We start from the raw sequence: 20,003 nt of genomic DNA, 5'->3' as shown, positions 1-20,003 counted from the left end.
CCTTAAGAATTGGTGCAAAATCGCCTGATATATTTGGCAGTCGCCTAAACATTTAAGAATTCACTAACCAAATACTCTAACCACCAAGCTAGCAGGTCTTTCATCTCAGAAGCTATCATTTTAGGGTATCGAACTAGTGATATGTGGGCACAGCCTTCGGCTTGTATTTACAAACTTTCAGAAATGAGCAGTAAATCGTAGGGAGCGCGCGGCGGACGCATCCCTGCCGGAGGCCAGTCCGGCCCCACCGGAAGCGGGGCAGGGAACGGAGGCCCGGGCGCCAGCGGCCTCTTCTCCCGGTCGTGCGGGGCCGTCCTCGCTCCCACGCCTCGCAGTCTCATTTGCCGTCTCCCGACGCGTGACCCCGGCACGCCGGCGTCCGGGACCGAAGACAGGCGCGGGGGGCGCCACACTGTCCCATGTGCCCCTTCCCTCTCGCGGCCGCCGCAGTCGCTGCGCCCCGAGCCCCGCTCCGGCTTCTCGGCAGAGGACTCGCTGCCGCCATGTCTACCGCAGGGCTCAAGTCCGTGGACTACGAGGTGTTCGGGAGAGTGCAGGGTAGGAGACCCCGCTACAACAGGAGACCAAAGAGGCGTTACGGGTGGAAGGGGAGGAGGCTGAGACCAGGGCTCCCCTCCCCTTGTAGCCGGGACTTCCGCTGGGCCGTGACACAGCAGCCGCGGCGGGAACGAGGGCAAACGCGCAGGCGCCGGGGAGCTGGGATGGGCGGGGGGAGGAGCGGCGGACCGGGAAAGGGAAGGGAGGGGCTCCCGCGGGAGACAGGAAGGACCTCCGGCCCCCTGCCGTGGGGGAGAAACGAACTTGGGCAAGAAAATAGGAGAGGACCTTTGAACTAGTGATCCCGTTACTTGCCACTGAAACCACTGGCCTTGACATAAATTTCAGAGAGGACATGTAGGGGATGATTGAGGGTTCACTTTGTTGGAGATTATACTCTTTTCCCCCTTGTAGCTCTTAAAAGAATTATTGTTATCTAATTTTTATTTCATCATAAGTTTAAATAGTTGCAAAGGATGTAATGTTTGGCTTATTGTAACTTGTTATTTTTAAATTAATGTTAAATCACTGGAATTTATCCAAGGGAATAGGAATATGGTAGTGATTTAATATTTACCATAATTCATTTTTAATAATGGGAAATTTTACATCATACCTTTTCCTTTTGAATTTGATATCCATTCCAGGACCTCCACAATTTTATCCTGTTGTTACACTTGAGAGTTTCTTATTGATCGTCTATCAAACTTTTCTGCAGTATGTATGTACAGTATATGTGTGTGCGTGTATATATATATATACACATATACTTATAAGTGTATATATATACACTTATATATATATATATACACATATAAATATATTTTCTTAATTTTCTTTGACCAGAAAGTTCTATTGGTCTTTTTTCTTCTGACTTACTATTGCAATTATTGTTAGAACAATTGATGAAAATAATATAAATACATTTAAAAGTATGATAAATATTTAATTAAAAAGGTAAATTTGTATTGGAAATCTATTAAATAAGGAGAAATATTGATTAAAGGAAGGGTTCAATTATCTTTTTATTTTGGGACTTTAGAGGTTTTTACACTTTTGGAGCAAGGTGCCAGAGTAAGATTAAGGTGGGTGAGAGTATGCCTTTTGTAAAAAGAGGACCCTTTCTTTCGAGGAGTGATTGTGTAAAGGAAGATAGGACAGGAGAAACAGCAGGCACAGATGCCTTCTCACTCAGTTTTAGAAAAGAATACATATGGAAGTTGAGGATCTGAAAATTGATTTCCTTAAAATCCATGGCTTTGTACCTTGTAGAAAATCTTTGGGTACATCTAGGGGTATGGTACTCTGGATTGAAAAGTGCCACAATAAGTCACTGAAACACATTTCATAAAATATTAACATGGTGGCAAAGATCACCTTACAAAATATTTGGTCTGCTGGACAAAAGTGGCAGTAGTTAAGGCGTGTGTGTGTGTGTGTGTGTGTGTGTGTGTGTGTGTGTGTGTGTATGTACATCTGTGACATTTACTGGGTATGTTCCATGTGCCAAGCATCTTACTATTATTTACTTAATCTTTATCACAATTTTGTGAAATATATATGTTATTCTTGTCTTAACAATAAGAAAACAAGTACAGAGAGGTTCAGTAGGTTTGGACAAGCCCGAAGTTGGCAAATGGGATTTAATTCTGCATCTAACTCTAAAACCTGTATGTTCCCATTGTTCGATGTTTTCTGTTAATATATAATGTATTACTATTGATTTTAACTGTATAATTGCACATTTTGTGCATATAATGGTCACATGGTATATGAAGATCAATTTTGGGCAACAGTACAAATATAGCAAAGATAAAAGTACTATCCCAAAACAGTGGGGGTTAAAAAATGAGCTTTAGGGCAATAAGTCCTATAGTTTGCAGAATGTTAAATGGAAGAGAGTACTTATATACTATTAATTTATCAAGGCATAGTTTGCGAGACAAATTCACAATCACGTATATGCAGAAATACACATCAACATTTGCTGAGAACTTAGGATGTGCCAAGCTCTGTACTCAATATTTTACATGCATCGTCTTATTTAATCCTCTACCCTGTAACCTCAACCATTTCCTCATTTAACAGATGGGGAAATTGAGGCATAGAGAAGAACTTTCCCAGGTTACATAGTGAGTTAAGTGGTGGTGCTGAGATTTGAACCTTGGCAGTCTGATACCAGAGCCCTTGCTTTTGATCACTATAACCTATTAATTCTCCTCTCAATACCCTTTCCACCTTTATTTTGTCTTCTTCCTAACTTAAGCACCAAGTACATATATACGCTGATGTAGTACATTTAGTCCCAGCCATTTGGACTATTCCTCAGATGACCCTGAGGACGTTTTTATGGTTCTTTTGGCTCCAAGGAAGTTTGACCTGGTCAGTAAGCAGTCAGCACACTCAAAAGCTACAGCCTCTGACTCACTCTCTGTCACTTGATCACACTGTCTGTCACTATTTCTATATATCAGTCTGTATCTCTGTGTCTTACAGTTTTCTCATGGATTATCTAAAATAAATACAAACCGTTAGACTTTTATGCAATTCATAATGATTATGATGAAATAATTGATGATAATACAAAATAAAAAATTTAATTTTAAAACTATAAAATGGACAGTAATTAAAGGGAACATTGTAAAATTAACATTGTAAACTTTTCATTTAAAAGTATGGAGTAATAAAATCTTAATATAAACTGCCTTGTTAGAAATAATGGCTATGACAGTAAATTTACAGTGGAGGAAGCTATCATTGGCAATATTTAATATGGACAAAATATAAAGTGATAAAATTACCATAAAAACAATAAAATGGAAAATATTCCCAATGAAAATGGTTTCAATGACATAGAAATGAACATGGTAAAAATGATAAATGATTTAACTATCCTGTCCTGGAAAACTGATCACTGAATTAAATTGGCTTCATGAAGTTTATGACAATATTTTCCCATCAAAAACAAGATGTGTTGTTATATTTCCATTTAGATTGTTTGAGTTTAAAACATCCTTGGTAACAAAATGACAATCCATATGTTTTAAGGGTCAAATATATCGTGCTTTGTTCTCAAATACATACACTCTAATTTACAAACAAATTGTATTCCAAGAATTAGTTTTAAGTTGGTCGCTTGAAATTCAGGAAAATACATTTATAGAAATGATATTACAAATAGTAAATTTGCTTCTCAGGTCCATCTGCAAAGTTCTTGGCATACTGCTGCTTTCCATTGCTGCTTCTCCTCCTCTACTTTTTAAAAATATTTTTTGTTTGTTTTAGAATAGTTTTAGATTTATAGAAAAGTTGGAAAGATAATATAGAGTTCCTGTATACCCTACATACAGTTTCCCCAATTGTTAACATCTTATATTAGTATGAAACATTTGCCATATATTTGTCATGACTGGTGAGCCATTATTGATACATTTTTATTAACTAAAGTCTGTACTTTATTCAAATTTCCTTAGTTTTTACCTAAAGTTCTTTTCCAGGCTTCTTCCAGGACATCATATTACATTTAGTCATTTTGTCCCTTTAGACTTCTTTAGGCTGTGATGGTTCTCAGACTTGTCTTGTTTTCCATGACCTTGGCAGTTTTGAGGAGTACTTTGAGGTAACTTACTTTTTAGAATGCTCCCCAATTGGGATTTGTCTGATATTTTTGTCATGCTAAGACTGAGGTTATGGGTTATTGAGAGGAAGACCACAGAGGTAAAATGCCACTCTCATCACACTATACCAAGGGTACGCACTATCAGTACGACTTAGCACTGTTGATGTGAACCTTGAGCACCTGGCTGAGATCTAGTTTGTCAGCTTTCTCCACCGTTGAGTTACTTTTTTTATTCCTCTCCCTTTCAGTCTCTACTTTTTAGTCTCCACATTCTCTAAGCTCCATATGTGTTTTTCCCACCAACTTCTGGTGCACTGGGGGCTTTGGGATGAGGGATACAGAAGAGAGGGACTGACCTTCTGTGTTTTTAGAGCGTTTGTAACCGTGGCATGGCTTATAATGTTCTTATAACTATTTTATTACAGTTACATCTAGAATAATATAATCTAAAAGTTTGATTGATTAAGTTTTGTGTAGATTCTTTGATGCTTTACCAGCTCACAGATGAATACCGATGATACCTATGGAAATGGATTGTGGCAATCTGTTGGGATCTGTGCTCGGGAAATTCAGCAGCTTGTTTTTGACAGTATTAATTTAGTTTTAGAATAGGAGTAGCGTATTGGACTACCAAAATAAATAGCAATTTTTTAAAAGATTGTTTCTAATGAAATTGGGATGAATCATTAAATAGCTTTGTCAGACACCACATGATTTAGGTGTAAACATTTTTCCTTATGTAGACAGCTAAATGGAAAAGTTGTTTCAGAGGTTGAATATTTTAGTACATTACAGTCCAGAAACATAAATATGGCTAACTCTAATTCCTTTTCTCACCTTGGTTCCTATAGCATTTCATTTATAGTTCTGTTCTACTTCTCGTTTTTACTTCTCTTTAATCCATTCTGTTTTCCAATGGAGTTATTTGTATCCTCATATACGTGTCTGCCATTAGACAATAAGGACAGCATTTTGAAGGTCAAGCTGGTGGCTTGTTTTTATATCCCCTACAAGCTGTACTTCTGGTGGAGACTTCTAAAGTGTTTCAAATTAAATCGAAGTGCTTGGGGTAGTTGGGTTGGAGAAGAAACAGTAGTGCGATGGCTGTTTCAGCTATTAAAAAGATGCCATGGTGTGTGGCCCCAGGGACAGACCCTGGATCGATGGAGAAAGGTTAAAGTGAGGCAGAATTTTATTCCATATAAAGAAGACCTTCTTTACAATGAAAGATGTTTAAAATCATCAAGGGCTGCTTTGTAAGGTGGCAACTAGATGCCTTACTGCATTCAAAATTGACATGCAGTCAGAACCCAGAATGAAGGGGTACTTTACAATAGAAAAATTTGATTTCACATGAAAGGATGCTGATGTTTAAAATTCATCGAGTTCTTTAAATGTCAGTATTTCTTTGTAGACATAAACTATGATTTGCTTTGCATATATTCACCTCAGAGTTTCTCACTGACACCTTTCCACAAAGTGAGGTACAGTTGCAGCTGATTAACTCCAGCATATTGTGCTTGAGTTTTTCATAACTGAAGGGGCTGATGTGTGTCCCAGTTCCCAGAGCAACGTGTCTGTAAAAAACCTGCATGTCATGTCAGCTTCCCTTCTCTTTAACAAGTGAGGTGGAAGCAAAGTGGAGAGGCCACAAAAGCCCAGAGAAGCATCTTCTCCAAGACAGGCCTTGCCCCGTGAGTGCTCTGTTCCATCCAGTGCCAATAAACTGCAGAAATTCTGCCTCCACGTTCACTTTTTCCTTTTTTTCTATGTGTACCTCCCTCTGTTGCAAAGTATGCTTCAAACTAGGGATCAGGACTCTCAGAAAGATTCTGAGAACATTCCAAGTGGATTATGGAGCTTCGAACGGTTAATTCCCACATGGTTCACTGCTTCACAAAGTTAATGGGCTGGAGGTCCTGACACCTCTTGATGCACATTCCTTGTAAGGCTTTAAAATAGGTTTTATGGTTGAGGGTCTGAATAAATAACACCCCCCTTCATTGTGTGAGTTATTGATTGACAAGTAAGACAAAGAGTAAAGCAGAGTTTTGGGGATTTGTTGTGTATCTTCAGGTAAGTGGACTTTATAATAATCTGTATTGCAGAATGAAACATACCCAGCCAGGCATAGGCAGGCCTCCTCCACTGGCAGAGTAGAAGGTATAATCCCTGCGGTAACTCCCTCCCAGGAGAAGGAGGAAGAGGAAGCAGTCAGGCTATGTACCTTTTTCTCTCTCCACACTAACGCGTTAGATAAGTCACTGCATATTTCTGAGGAGTCAGAAACAGGTAGAGAGGGTAGAGAGTGGCCAGGGGTGTCCTGCTAATGGATATTCCTCTTCAAAGAAGGAGCTATCACAAGAGCAAAGAAGCTTTCCTCCAAAAATAAGTTGTAAAATCTAGAGGGAGCTCAACTATTCAGTTCTGGATGCAGTGCTTCAAGATGATCTTTGCTGCAGAATTTTTTGGTGTGGAGTGATAGGAAAAGTCAGGGAGGTTATATGGTGCCTTGTTTTACAGCTAGAGGTGGGAAGGATTACATCAGCCCAGTCCTTGGCTGAGGCTTGGGGGTGGGGGTGGAGGGGAGCACTGACTTAGCCAGGGGTTTTCCCCTTGTACCCTCCCTCTTCCTGATTGTAGGGTAGATATAATGACTGGAGCTACAGCGGACTCCTTGAGGGAAAGGCTGAGGAAATCACAGAGGCCTTGGCCCTGACTTCCCTGAGGGATAGGGGACATGGGGAATAGGGAATGACTGCTAAAGGGAAAAGTAAGGGAGGGATTCCTTTTGGGGTGATGGAAATGTTCTGGAATTAGGTAGTGGTGCTGGTTGCAAAATGTCGTGAATATACTAAAAAAAATCTCTGTGTATTTAGTATACTTTGAACATTTGAAAAGGGCAAATTTAATGTTATGTGAACTATATCTCAATTTTTAAAAAATGTCATCCCCCTACCCCCACCAAAAAAAAAAACAAAAAAAAAAACGAAGGAAAGCTTAAAATCTCTCAGGTGCTGCTGGTGCTGCTGGTCCATGGATCACTCTTCGATGTTTCCACTTTCTGTTTACTTCAGTCGCATGCACTTTCTTTTCATAATGCCAACATCATAAAGGGCCATTCACTGCTGAGAAACTCAGAGGGGAATGTGGACAGAGCAGCCTTGACCAAAACCTTCAACTCGGTCAGCGTCTTGTGAGATCTCCTCACTCTTAGGATAAAACGACTGCGCATTTCTGCACAGTTCTGCCTGTTTTCTGTTATGTTGTCTGTCTTCTACATGGTCTGGTTTAACTGAAGTTTCTCACTTTTCTGCCAATTCCTTTTTTTTATCTACTAGCTAATGTCTTTCCCTCTATATAAGAGATTGCCTTTTCGATTTCCCTTCAGATCAATACCTCCCACTCATCATTCCTCCACACTTTATATATATCTTTTAAAATCTTTTTATAGCCCCACAAAAATTCCATTTGTGGTATTATCCTGTCTATATTGCTTATACTCTTTTTCTTCATGTTCATTTGGTACCTCAATACACTATGATCAGGGAACAAGTGATATCTCTTATTATTATAAATCCACTTATAAAATTACATAAAATTGCCCAAGTCACTGATTCTTTCTTCTGTATTTTCTTAACCAGGCTTAATTGCTGTATGCAGAAGCAATATCTTTTGACCTCTCTGGAGATTGGTTTGATCTATCCCGTGTTATTTTTCAAGGTTTTTTAATTTTTAAAAATTAAGGTATCATTTTAATTCAGTAACATTTACCCTTTTAGTGTACAGTTCAGTGAATTTTGAAATCCACATACAGTCATGTAACCACCACTATAGCTGACATGTAGAACAGTCTCATTATCCCATATTCCCATGTGCCCCTCTGCAGCACTTCTCTCTGCCTGCACCTGGCCTTTGGCAACCCCTGATTAGTTTCCTGTCCCTGGAGTTTTGCCTGTTCCAGAATGTGGCAGTAAAATTAGAACAAATATTTTATTTAAACTTAGATTTAGCCCTTGTACTTGAAGAAGAAATTCTAAGAGCTGAGGATAGGTAAATTTTATGTCAAATATACTCAGCTGTCCTTGTAATAGGCATTTTGTTTTATTTAGCATTGTAAAGTAGAATAAATATACAGTTTGGCATTTCATTATACTTTGAACAAAATATTCAGATGAAATGAAATGAAATATTTAGATTATTTTTTTCTCCAAAAGCAATCTTCCTTTTCTGTTTTTATTTTAAAAGAAAATAATTTTTAAAAACACCTTTTGAGCACATTCAGATATTAAAAGTTTTGTTAGTTTCATTTAGTTACTATTTAACAAAATAGATGAAAGTTAAGTTAGGATGTTTATAATATTTTTAAAGGTAGACAAGCTGACATTTCTTTTCATCTTTTATACAGGTGTCTGCTTCAGAATGGTAAGTCAATACAATATGTTCATTATATTTTTTTGCCACCACCCCCTACCCCAACCCCCACCATGTTTGTTTCTAATCACAAAGATAAAACAGTTTCCTACTTAGTGCTAGTCTGCTGCTTGCTTCCTGTCCTTGACAGCAAATGTAGACATATTTGTATTCCTTCACATACAAATTACTGGTGAGATTTTTATTAAAGCTATCTTTAAAAAGTAGTGTATTAAAAACATTGCAGCCTTCTTAGCTTTTAGTTAATGTTTTCTATGAATTTCAAAACTACCTCTTTTTCGGTGATCAAATTAAACATTTTGATCAGGTATATTAAATACGAAGTATGAGATTTTCCACTTGTTTTAAATGGAAGAAACCTTCTAGGCAAGGGTATAAAATCTCGAATTGCAAAACAAAAAATGCTCATGTTGCATACCGTCGTGTTCCCCAGGTTTTCAGAAGTTGCCTTTAAATTTGTATTTTATGAATATACTAATTTCCTAAAAATTAAATATGGCTTGTATTTTCACCTACTATCTGAGCTGGCAGTCACTAGATTAGTTCTCCGTTTCTAACTTCTGAGTGTTCAGCATGTTCTCATCTGTAGAGTCTCCACATTTTGAGATAGTTGCATCCCCTACAGTTCAGATTGTCTCCTTTTTTATTATTACCTGTGAGAGCTCCTACATCAACCCTTGCTGTAACCATCCTAGCTGTAACCATCCGTGTTTGTGTTGCTTTTGTTCAGTTGGGGATGTGGAGTATAGAGATCTTGGTCACCCTGCCTTCCAAACAGGAGAAAAGCATGTTTTTTAAAAGGTCTAGATCCATAGGAATTTTAGTATGATGTTAATATAATTCAAAATCAAAATGTTGCTAGGTTTTCATTTGCTGATAACATGACTGAATTTGGAACCCAGAAAAGGTATTAAAAAAAAAACTCTTGAGTATAATAGGAGAAATAAATTTACCAATAGAGAATTATAACATTGGTGTGGCAAGTTCAGAGCCAACAGAAAACATCGGAATATATTAATCCATTACTTCCTATTGACCATAACTGTATATTTTCCCTCAGGGATTGAGAATTTCAGAGTGATCATCATTTGGAACCCAAATTAACAATGCAATTTAGTGTTACCAGACATGAGAGCAAGGCAACTGAATTTTATGGATCCCAAACATATCATGGAAACTGTTTTCTGAAGTAATTCCCACTATCAGTTTATTTTCCCATAATGTGCTGTCTTCATTAAAAGTGGAATTTAATAATAAAAAAAAAATACATTTAAGTGAAGGTTCTTATAAATAGAGGTATTGCTGTAGGTTACCTGCACAATTTTTTGGCATAGACTATATTCTTGGAAAACAATTATCAGCTTAGTACTTTTTAAATATTAGAATCAAGTATATTATGAATTCAGACTTTTGATGATGGACTTCCTTTCTCTTGTCTCTCCTGAACCAGTACACAGAAGATGAAGCTAAGAAAATAGGAGTGGTTGGCTGGGTGAAGAATACCAGCAAAGGCACTGTGACAGGCCAAGTGCAAGGCCCTGAAGAAAAAGTCAATTCCATGTAAGTAGCAAGATTAATAACATACATAATTCGTGAACTTATTTTAATGTTTCATTGGACAATAAGAATAGTATTGATGGACCAAATTCAGTTTGAAGGTTATAACTAAACTTACATGCTTTTAGAGAGACCAGCAAGGAAATTTTCAGAATTGGGACTGAAATTTCTACATTTAGGAGTGGATTTCCCTCTTGGACAGGCCCTCAGAAAGATCAATAACATAACTCTCCAATCTGTACAAACTGTATTCTAAGTCTCCTCTAACATGGGGGAGACATCCAAGGCATTCAAAGCTGTCACCTGAAGTGGTTGTGATAGAAACATAGTGCCTTGTGAAGTTCTTAAAATAGCCATCAAGGCAAAAAAGATTGCCATCTCCTTTTTATTGTTTAAGTGCTTATTTATCTAGTAATTTTATGTATACTGTCAATGAAAGTGTGTTTAATGAGCTGCATGTTTACCATAATATGAATCCTTGCATACCAAAAGAGAACAGATTCAGTAGTATAGAAAAAAGTGCCTGGTCTTTTTCAGAGGCCTTATCTTTTCAGCTTCATCAATTCTACTGCTCTCTGTAGCTAACATTTATTGAGCATTTGCAACATGTTAAGCAATATGCTAAACACTTTATATAAATTATCTCATTTAATCTTCACAACAGGTCTTATGAGGTAGGTACTAATCGATACCCAATTTATTTTATTATATTGTTTGCAATTAAGCTTTGGTTTCACTATTTAATGTTTTCATATTTCTGTTTATTGTAATAAGTGAAGTAATAAGATGCAGAGGTATAAAAGCAAAGCTAGTAATCTGCCCCTTCCCCTCTACTTCCCGCCCTTTTATGAAATCTGAGCCAAAGGCCTTCCGAAGCTTTCTCTTTCACTTAAAAGTATTTAACCATACATTTATCATTAGGGTTTTGTTTGTTTTTACTAAAATAGAATACTTTATGCCTATTTTTCTATGCTAGTTTTTTCATTTGATGAACACCTAACAATCAGTAAATATACAACCACCAACCCCTTATTTTTCTTAATTTCTTTATGTATAGGTACTTGCATTTGTGTGTAAAACTGCACCCCAACTTGAAAAGTGGAGTCCAGAAATTCAGTTTTGTAGAATGTGGGGTAACAGTCAATGGAAAACAGTATTTTTTAGTAAGATTGTCACAAACTGCACAAAAGAAAAGATTGCGAGACCTGTTTTATAGGACTAATAGTTCAGTGGACGAGGAAATGCAAATGACTGAGGTAGATTGAGAATGGGGAATGGGGAGGAGAGACGGTCATGCCCATCACGTTATATCCTAATCCATGTTGTAGCAGGTTTTTGAAGAATTTCCTTAACATAGGTGTAATCATATTATACATTCTGCCCATTTTTTCTTTCCAACCCCTGCACACCCTTCTCTCCCCTTACACTGCCAGTAATCTGTTAGCAATCTGGTGAGTTTCCTGTGTTTGTCTCCATGTTCACTTTTCACACACATACTCAGGTGCACATACAGTTTTGGGTTGTGATCAATGTTCACTTTTAGAAAATGAAATTATGATGTATGCTCTTCTCTGCATCTTACTTATATCATTTGTGTACTATTAAAAATATTTCAGACTGCTTTCAAAACAGTTGTAAACAATTTTCACTTTTTTTCTTTATCCTGTCAGCAATTGGTATTATTGCTCTCTAATTTTTCTTTTATCTGATTGGGTGTAGAGTGATATATGATTTTTTTTTTACTATAATTTTCATTTTTCAAATTACTAGTTAGTTTGAGCATCTTCATGCTTTGGCTTTGTGGATTTGTTTTCATGAACTCTCTTTTCACATCCTTTACCCAGTTTTCCATCGGGTTGCTTATCTTTTGCCAATTTTTTTTTTTCCTCTCTTTAATTCTCCCCCACCCCCCACTTCCACCCCTGACCTATGGATATTGCCCTTAAGAACTGGATCTCTGAAGGCGCCTGGCACACCCAGGGGTATGGTCTGTGGCTCCATCTGGAGCGCAAACCCAGGACCTTCTGTATGTAAAGCATACGTGCTAACCACTACACTGTGGAGCCACACATCCTCTGCCAGTTTTTAAGAACTCTGTATACTGGCGACGATTACTAATTATCTGTTATCTCATTATATATTATCTCTTTTGCAAGTATTTCCCCAAATCTATTGTTTGCTTCTTAATTACTTTTGTTTATGATAGCTTTTGCAACATTAATTGTTTTCTATTTTTATAAACTCAAATATGGTTATCTTTTCTTCCTGGTTAAGAAACAGATTGTAAGTGCTGTTTCCTACATTTCCTTCTAATGTTTCGAAGCTTTATTTATTACATTACATATTTACTCCACCTGGAATTTTTTAATTTTATAATATGAGATTGGGGACTGACTATATTCTGCCAGATGAGTAGCCAGTGTGCCAGCACCATTTATCAGATAATTGCTTTTTTTTCCATTGAATTGAAATACATTTTTGTCTTATATTAAAATCTCATATAAACTGAATTTTATTTTTGGTTTCTCTGTTCTGTTCTACTGATTGATCTACTTATATATTCCTAGACTAATACTCTATATTGATTTAATTAAAGTGGCTTTATAGTATATTTCCTTTCACTATTCTTTTTCATTCATTTATTTGTTTTCTTGGGAATTTATCTCTCTAAACTTTAAGATACTTTTATCCATTTACTTGAACTTTTTTTTTTAAACTTTCCTGATTGTCTTGCATATATGCTTTTTTAAATAAACTTTGTTTTAGAAGTTTTAGATTTCCAGAAAAATTGTGAGGATAGTACAGAGAGTTTTCATAAACTCTTCACCCAGTTTCCCTTATTAACATTTTACATTAGTATAATACATATGTTACAATTAATGAACCAATATTGATGCATTATATTAACTAAAGTCCATAGTTCACTCAGATTTCCTCAGCTTTTACCTAATGTCCCTTTTCTCTTTTAGGAACCCATATTTTACTTGCTTTTTTATTCCCATTTTATGATATTAAGAGACCTGATATTAAATCCTCCCATGTAAAAATATGGATGTCTTTTCATTTGCTTAGATTTTAAAATTTATCCTTCAGTATAATTTTATAGTTGTCATAAAAGTTGTGTGCTTTTCTTGCTGAGTTTATTCCTAAGTATTTGTCTTAGTTTGGGCTGCTAAAACAAAGTTCCATAGCCTGAGTGATTTATAAACAACAGAAATTTATTTTCACAGTTCCCAAGCCTGGAAGTCTGAGATCAGGGTGCTAGCCTGGGCAGGTTCTGGTGAGGGTTCTCTGCTTGGAGTCCAGACTGCCGACTTCTCATTGTATCCTCATGTGGTAGAAAGAGAGCTAGCTGTCGCTCTGGCCTCTTCTTATAAGGGCACCAATCCCATTTATGAGGGCTCCACTTTCATGACCCAATCACCTCCCAGAGGCCCCCTTCCCAAAAATCGTCATATTGAGGATTAGATATCAACATATGAATTTTGGGGAGGACACCGACATTCAGTCCATACCAATAGTTTATCACCCTTGGGTATGAAATATTTTTCTCGTTTCTGTTTTTGGGTACTTATGCCACAATAGTAAAAATGTGATGACTTTTATATATTTATTTTATATCATAGAGTTACCTTATCAAATATTCTCATTACTTCTACTAGGTTTTTTTTTTTTTTTGTAAACTGTGGTCTATTGGATTTTTCAAATATACAATTTCGTAATTAGCAAAAATAGTGTATCTTTTTTTTAGTGTTTATTTCATCTGCTAGACTCATCGAGACAATGATGAGTGATAACAGCAATAGTGGGCATCCCAGTCTGTGTTCTGATTTTATTTGAAATGGTTTTATTGTTTCACAAGTAGAATGATGTTTGCTGTTGATTTTGGTAAATATTCTTCATCACATTGAATTTCACTCTTGCATTTCTTGAATGAAACTCTGATTGGTCACAGGATGTTATTCTTTTGAATCATTTCTGAGTATTGCTTGCCAATATTTTATTTAGAATTTTTACATCTATATTTTTCAGTGAGATTATGTTTTCTTTTGCTTTTTTTTTAGTACTATATTAGGTTTTGGTGTTAAAGTTTTGCTGGCTTCGTAAAATGTATTTAGGAAATTTTCTATCCTTTCCTTCATTTGGAAATAATTTAAATAATATAGAAGTTAGCTGAAATAAATTATAAAATCACTTGGTCCTGGTACCTTCACAATGGTAGGCCTTTAACCATCATTCCAATGTAGTCTGTTATAATTGGCCTACTTGAGTTTTCCCTTGTTACCAGAGTCATTAATAAGAAACTATCCAATTTTTAAAATTTGTTGCCATAGATTATATAAATTTTAAAAAAAAATCTCTTTTGTATCTATATCTCTTTTGATTATTCCTAAACTTATATAATTTTATTCTGTCTTCCTTTTTTCTTAATCAGGTTCAGAAGGTATATTGAAGCCTTTCTGTATAACTATATTTTTGTCAAGTTATAATTGCAGTTTAACTTTTATTTACATTTCTTGCTGTTGTATTGTTTGAGGCATACAGATTTATGACATGTCTTCTTCATAAAGTGTCTTTTTTCATTACACAGTGTGTCTTTATACATTTTAATGCTTTTAAATTTAATTTCTACTTTGACACTCCTTTCTAATTTACATTTTCTTGCTATTTCTCTGCTTACCTCTGTATTTTCATAATTTCTTGATTATTTTAAAAGTGCTTTTTGTAAACAACATATAGCTAAGTCTTGTTGTTTAACATAACTTGAAATTTTCTTTTAATGGCAGAATTTAGTCTTTTCACATTTAATGTCATATTTAGTGTAATAGTGGTTTGTAACAATTTCATCTGTCTGTGTTACCTTACTATTATTTTAGTTTCAATTATCAATACATTCATGTGTTTTTAAAAAGTTTTTATGGTGAACTATAACACCCATATGGAAAAATGCATAAGGTAGACATGTACAGGTTAATGAATTAGTATAAAGCAAAGATTGTTCCCCTATAGTATTACCTTGGGTCAAGTATCCATGGGTCTGGATCTGTTTCTGGGTTCTTTATTTTGTCTCATTGGTCTGTTTGTCTGTCCGCGTACCAATACCATGCCGTGTTAATTATTTTAGCTTTATTATGTCTTGGCATCTGGTAGATAAATTCTTCCAACTTATTCCTTGTGTAGATTGCCGTGGCTATTCTAATAGCTAATCTAGATCAAGTTTTCAAGTTCCACAAAACAAAATTTTGAGTGGAATTGCATTGAGGGTATAGATAAATTTAGGGGAGAATTTATGTCTCAAATGTGATGACTCTCGTTTAGTTTGTTCTTTTTACAGTCTCTCAATAGTATAATTTTCTGCATCAAGGTCTTGTATATTTTCTCTCCATGTGTTTATTTGGTAGTTTCGATGCTGTTATAAATGTTACCTTTTAAAGCATTTTTTTCTGTTTATTGCTAATCCACAGAAATGCAATTGAATTTTGTATATTACTTTATTTCCAGCAACTTTGCTAAACTCACTTGTTGATTCTAATAATTTGCATATAGATTCTTTTGAATTTTCTAAGTACATGATCCCACATTTCATCTGAGAATAATGAGAGTTTTCTTTTTTCCTTTCCTATCCTTTTACCTTTTATTTTGTTTTCTTGTCTTACTTGTTAGGACTTCAAGTACAATTTTGAATAAAAGTAATAGTGATTACAGGCATCCATATCTTGCTATTGATCTCAAACTTCCAACATTTTATTATTAAAAAGTATACTTAGAATAAGTTTTTTTTGCAGATACTACTTATTGGATTATTAAAATTGCCTTCTATTTTTTAAATCATAAATGTATACTAAATCTTATCAAATACTTTTTGAAAACGTGATGATATGATTTTTCTTCTTTATTTTGTTATTGGGCAAATTATATTGATCAATATCCTAATGATAATTGACATTTTATTCTTGGAATAAATTCAAATTAGTCGTGATTGATTTTCCTTTTTATATATTGCCATACATTGTTTGCTCCTATTTTGTTAAAGATTTTTGCATCTATGTTCACATGACAGATTGGCTTGTAATTTTCTTCTCTTATAATGTTAAAGTTATGCTGATCTCAAATTTATATAATATTGGTATTTGTCTTTAAATGGTAAAATTTGTTAGCGATTCCTTCTGGGACTGGAATTTTCTTTATGAAAATGTTTTTAATTACGGATTCAATTCTTTTAATAGTTATAGACTATTGAGATTTTCTCCTTCGTAAGTTGTATTTTAAAAATATTTGTCCATATTTTCTAAACTTTCCAATTATTGGCATAAAATCTTGTTATCTTTTCAGTATTTTGGTATATGTAGTTGTTTCCCTTTAATTCCTGACATCGGTTGTGCCTTTTTTCCCCTCTTTTTCTCACTAGGCCTTTATTAATATTATAAATCTTTTAAAAATACCAACCTCTACCTTTGTTGATCTTTTTTTAAGTATGGTTGTTTCCTATTTCATTATTTTTCCTGCAATTATTTTCTTCTTTCTATTTTGTTTGTATTTGGGTTGCTGCTCTTTTTGTAACTTATTGAGATAGATGCTTAGTGCATTGATTTTTCAGCCTTTCTTTTTCTCATATATGTTTTAAAGGCTGTAATTTTTCTCTAAAGCAGTTTCACCTGTATCTCATAAATTTTTATATGTAATTTAAAATATTTTGTTCAAAATGTTTTCTAGTTTTTAGTGGAATTTTATCTTTGATTTGTGAATTATTAAAAAACATATTAGTTTCTAAATATATCAAAATTCTCTTGGCATCTTTTTGTTGTTGATTTCTACCTAATTACCTTATAGTCAGAGAACATCCTACATTTGATTTCAATCCTTTAAATTTGTTGGGATTGTTTTTATGGCCCTTATCATTTTTATAAAAAGTTCTCTATGTGTCGCAAAGAATGTACATTCTGTAATCATTTGCTGTAGTGTTCTACATGTCCATTAGATCAAATTTGCTGTATATATTATTTAAAACCCTTATTTTTTAAAAATTATGAGTTTATCTAAGTCAAACTGACATATGCCAGGGAGTAAGATGTCAAATGCTCCCCTGTTCAAAACCCTTATTGATTTTATTTTTACTGCTTGTACAGTTATGATTGTGGACTAGCTTCTTCTGGAAGATTTGTCCATTTTTTCTTTATATATTTTGAATCCATGTTATTTGGTGCATGCATATTTAGACCTGTTGTAGGTTCCTGGTGACTTAAGGTTTTTATCATTAGAAGTATCCTTCTCTATCTTTAATAATGCTATTTGCCTTAAAGTTAATTTGCCTGATATTAGTAGAGTTATACAAGCTTTATTTCTATATGTGTTTGCATAGAGTATCTTTACAAAGAATTTTTAAATTTTATTTTCAATGTTTCTTTATTGTGTTTTATATATTCCTTATAAACAGCATATAGTTGGATTTTGTTTCTTTATGCGGTCATATAATCTTTATTTTTATATTATTTAGTCTAAGCCTAATGGAATTACTGATATATTTAGAATTAAATTTATATTTTATTATGTTCTTTCCACTTGCTTTATCAGTTTTATATTCCTCTTCTTTCTAGCCTTCATTTGGACTGTTTTTTTTTAATTCAACCTTTTTATCTCTATTAGTTTAGAAATTTTATGTTCTTTTGTTTATTTTACTAGTGTTTTCCCTAGAGACACAACATACAATCATAACTAATCAAAGTTTGGCATCAATTTATGCCTTTACTATCTTTTCTAACAATGCAAGATTTATAGCATCTTTTAAGGGCATTCATCTCTCCATTTATTGATACTATTGTTGTGCATTTTAATTATATATTTTAAACCTGACAAGACATTAGCATTTTCAAAGGTAAATGTTTTGGGGGGTGTTCCATATATTTCACATTATGTTGCTCTTTTTTCCTTTCTGTTTCTTTGGGCTACAGTATAGGAATATTTCCATTCTGCTGAAAGAGTGGGCCTGCTAGTGATATGTTACCTCATATTTTGTCTGTCTCCACATGTTTTTATTTTACTTTCATTCTTGAAAAATATCTTCACCGTGTATAGAATTCTAATATGGCAGATTTCCCCTCCCTGCTCCCCTGCGGTATCCTATTAGTGTTCTGGCACCCATTGTTTTGTTGTGAAGTTGGCTGTCAGTTTTACATGTTGCTTCTTTAAAGTAATTTAGCTTCATTTAAGATGGTAACAGTAGTAAAATTGCCAGTTTATAATTTGCAGTAGTAAATATAACATTGATTCTGTCAATTGGTTTAGGTTTATTTTCTTCATTAATGTGTCATTCTCTGGGTACAGATGCAGAGAAGGCATGAAGTAGAGTTCATCCAGGGCTACAAAGAGCAGAGGTGAGAGCAGGACTTGAGGGTGTTTACAAGGTTATGAATATAATGATGAATCTTGGAATCTTGTTTAGACAAGAAGAAAGATGAACTGGAAGGAAACTGATGGGCAGTGAGAAATGGTTGCCTTACTGGGTTTTGGATCTAAAGATTTGTAACAGCTCTCAGGAGTACTGTTTTGTTGCACAGTGTGGTCCTAGAATCAGTGGAGTCAACGCAGAAGGGAAGAGCTGAAATAGGGGATGCGAAACATCCCTGATGTTTCCTGTTCCACTATGAGCGAGCGTCTAATGCAGATGGGACTCTCACTGACTTTTCCCACCTCTGTCCAGGAGTGGACTTCATCTGAGTGTTGCTAAGTGTAAATTCCTCCTGGTGTCTGAAAGATATTGAAAATTTGCATATTTTGTTGTTAGCATGATTTTTTCTTTTTACAGTTTTTTTTTTTATTATGGAGTGTTCCAACATACATGAGTAGAGAGAACAAGACAGTGAACCCCATGTTGTCTATTACCCAGTTTCAATAATAATTTCTGACATTCTTGTTTCACATATTCCTCCAACTTTTTTTTACTATTGTTATTGTTAGAGTATTTAAAGCAAATTTTCTGCATCATATTATTCACCTGTAAGTTAGCTTGAGTAATATGAAACTATGAATATTTGACAAAATTTTGATTTCCAAACAGCAATTTCACATCGTTTAACGAATACTCTTTTTCTCTAACAGAAACTCTATATACCTACCAATTTATTTTTCTAAACCCCATAGCAGATCTACCTCCAAATGTTAAAGTGCATCCCATATCAGTTACACTTACCCTGGAAGCTCGTTTTCCTTCTAGTCTGGGTCTAAGCCTGCTGCACAGCTGTTATTATGGTGCTTCCTTTCCTGGAGTGGGTTCCTGTTTCTTCAGTCATATGTTTTCATCTTCCTTGATTGAGTCCCTTGTTTTATTGTAACATAATTCTCTATAAACCTCCCAAAGAAAGGTGCATGAGACAAAAAGTTTGTATTTTTGTTTGCATTTGTTTGCTTTCATACCTGATTGGTCGTTTGATTATAAAATTCTATGCCAAAAATAATCCCCCACTCAGAATTGTAAAGGCATAGTTCCATTAACTTTTTGTGTTGCTGTTGAGAGATTCGATGTTATTCTCATACAAAGGATTGGAAGTCACACCTGTTTATTCCTCTCAGAAAGCTTTTTAGATATTCAGTTTATCCCTGTTTCTGCGTTTTCACAATCCTCTGCCTTTGTGTATGTTTCATTTCACTTTAAATGCTGGGCTCTTAGAGGAGGAGAATTGTCTTTTTTTGACAATTTCTTTCTCTCCTTCTTCTTGGTTCTCTTCTTTTAAAACTTCTGTGTGGACCTGACCCTCTAATTTTCAATGTTTTCACCTAATTTCCAAACTTCATTATCTGGAAAATTGCCTCAACTTTGTCTTCCAACTTTCCTATTAAT

The 20,003-nt window shown here is 34.9% G+C and overlaps 1 protein-coding gene across 1 annotated transcript in view; it reads left to right on the top strand.

Moving 5' to 3' along the window:
• Nucleotides 1-242: 242 nt before the first annotated feature.
• The window catches only part of ACYP2 (acylphosphatase 2), a 115,198-nt gene continuing 95,437 nt past the window's right edge, over nucleotides 243-20,003 (top strand). Inside the window, exons 1-3 of the mRNA XM_039887163.1 lie at nucleotides 243-558; nucleotides 8,586-8,602; nucleotides 10,062-10,171. Coding sequence (XP_039743097.1) covers nucleotides 420-558; nucleotides 8,586-8,602; nucleotides 10,062-10,171 — 266 coding nt within the window. The 5' untranslated portion in view covers nucleotides 243-419. The remainder of the gene's footprint in view (nucleotides 559-8,585; nucleotides 8,603-10,061; nucleotides 10,172-20,003) is intronic.

Source organism: Pteropus medius, unplaced genomic scaffold (assembly GCF_902729225.1).
Source record: "Pteropus medius unplaced genomic scaffold, Ma_sr-lr_union100, whole genome shotgun sequence".
Lineage (NCBI taxonomy): Eukaryota > Metazoa > Chordata > Mammalia > Chiroptera > Pteropodidae > Pteropus > Pteropus medius.
Note: the sequence above shows the minus strand (reverse complement) of the source record. Positions and strands in the feature narration are given on the sequence as shown.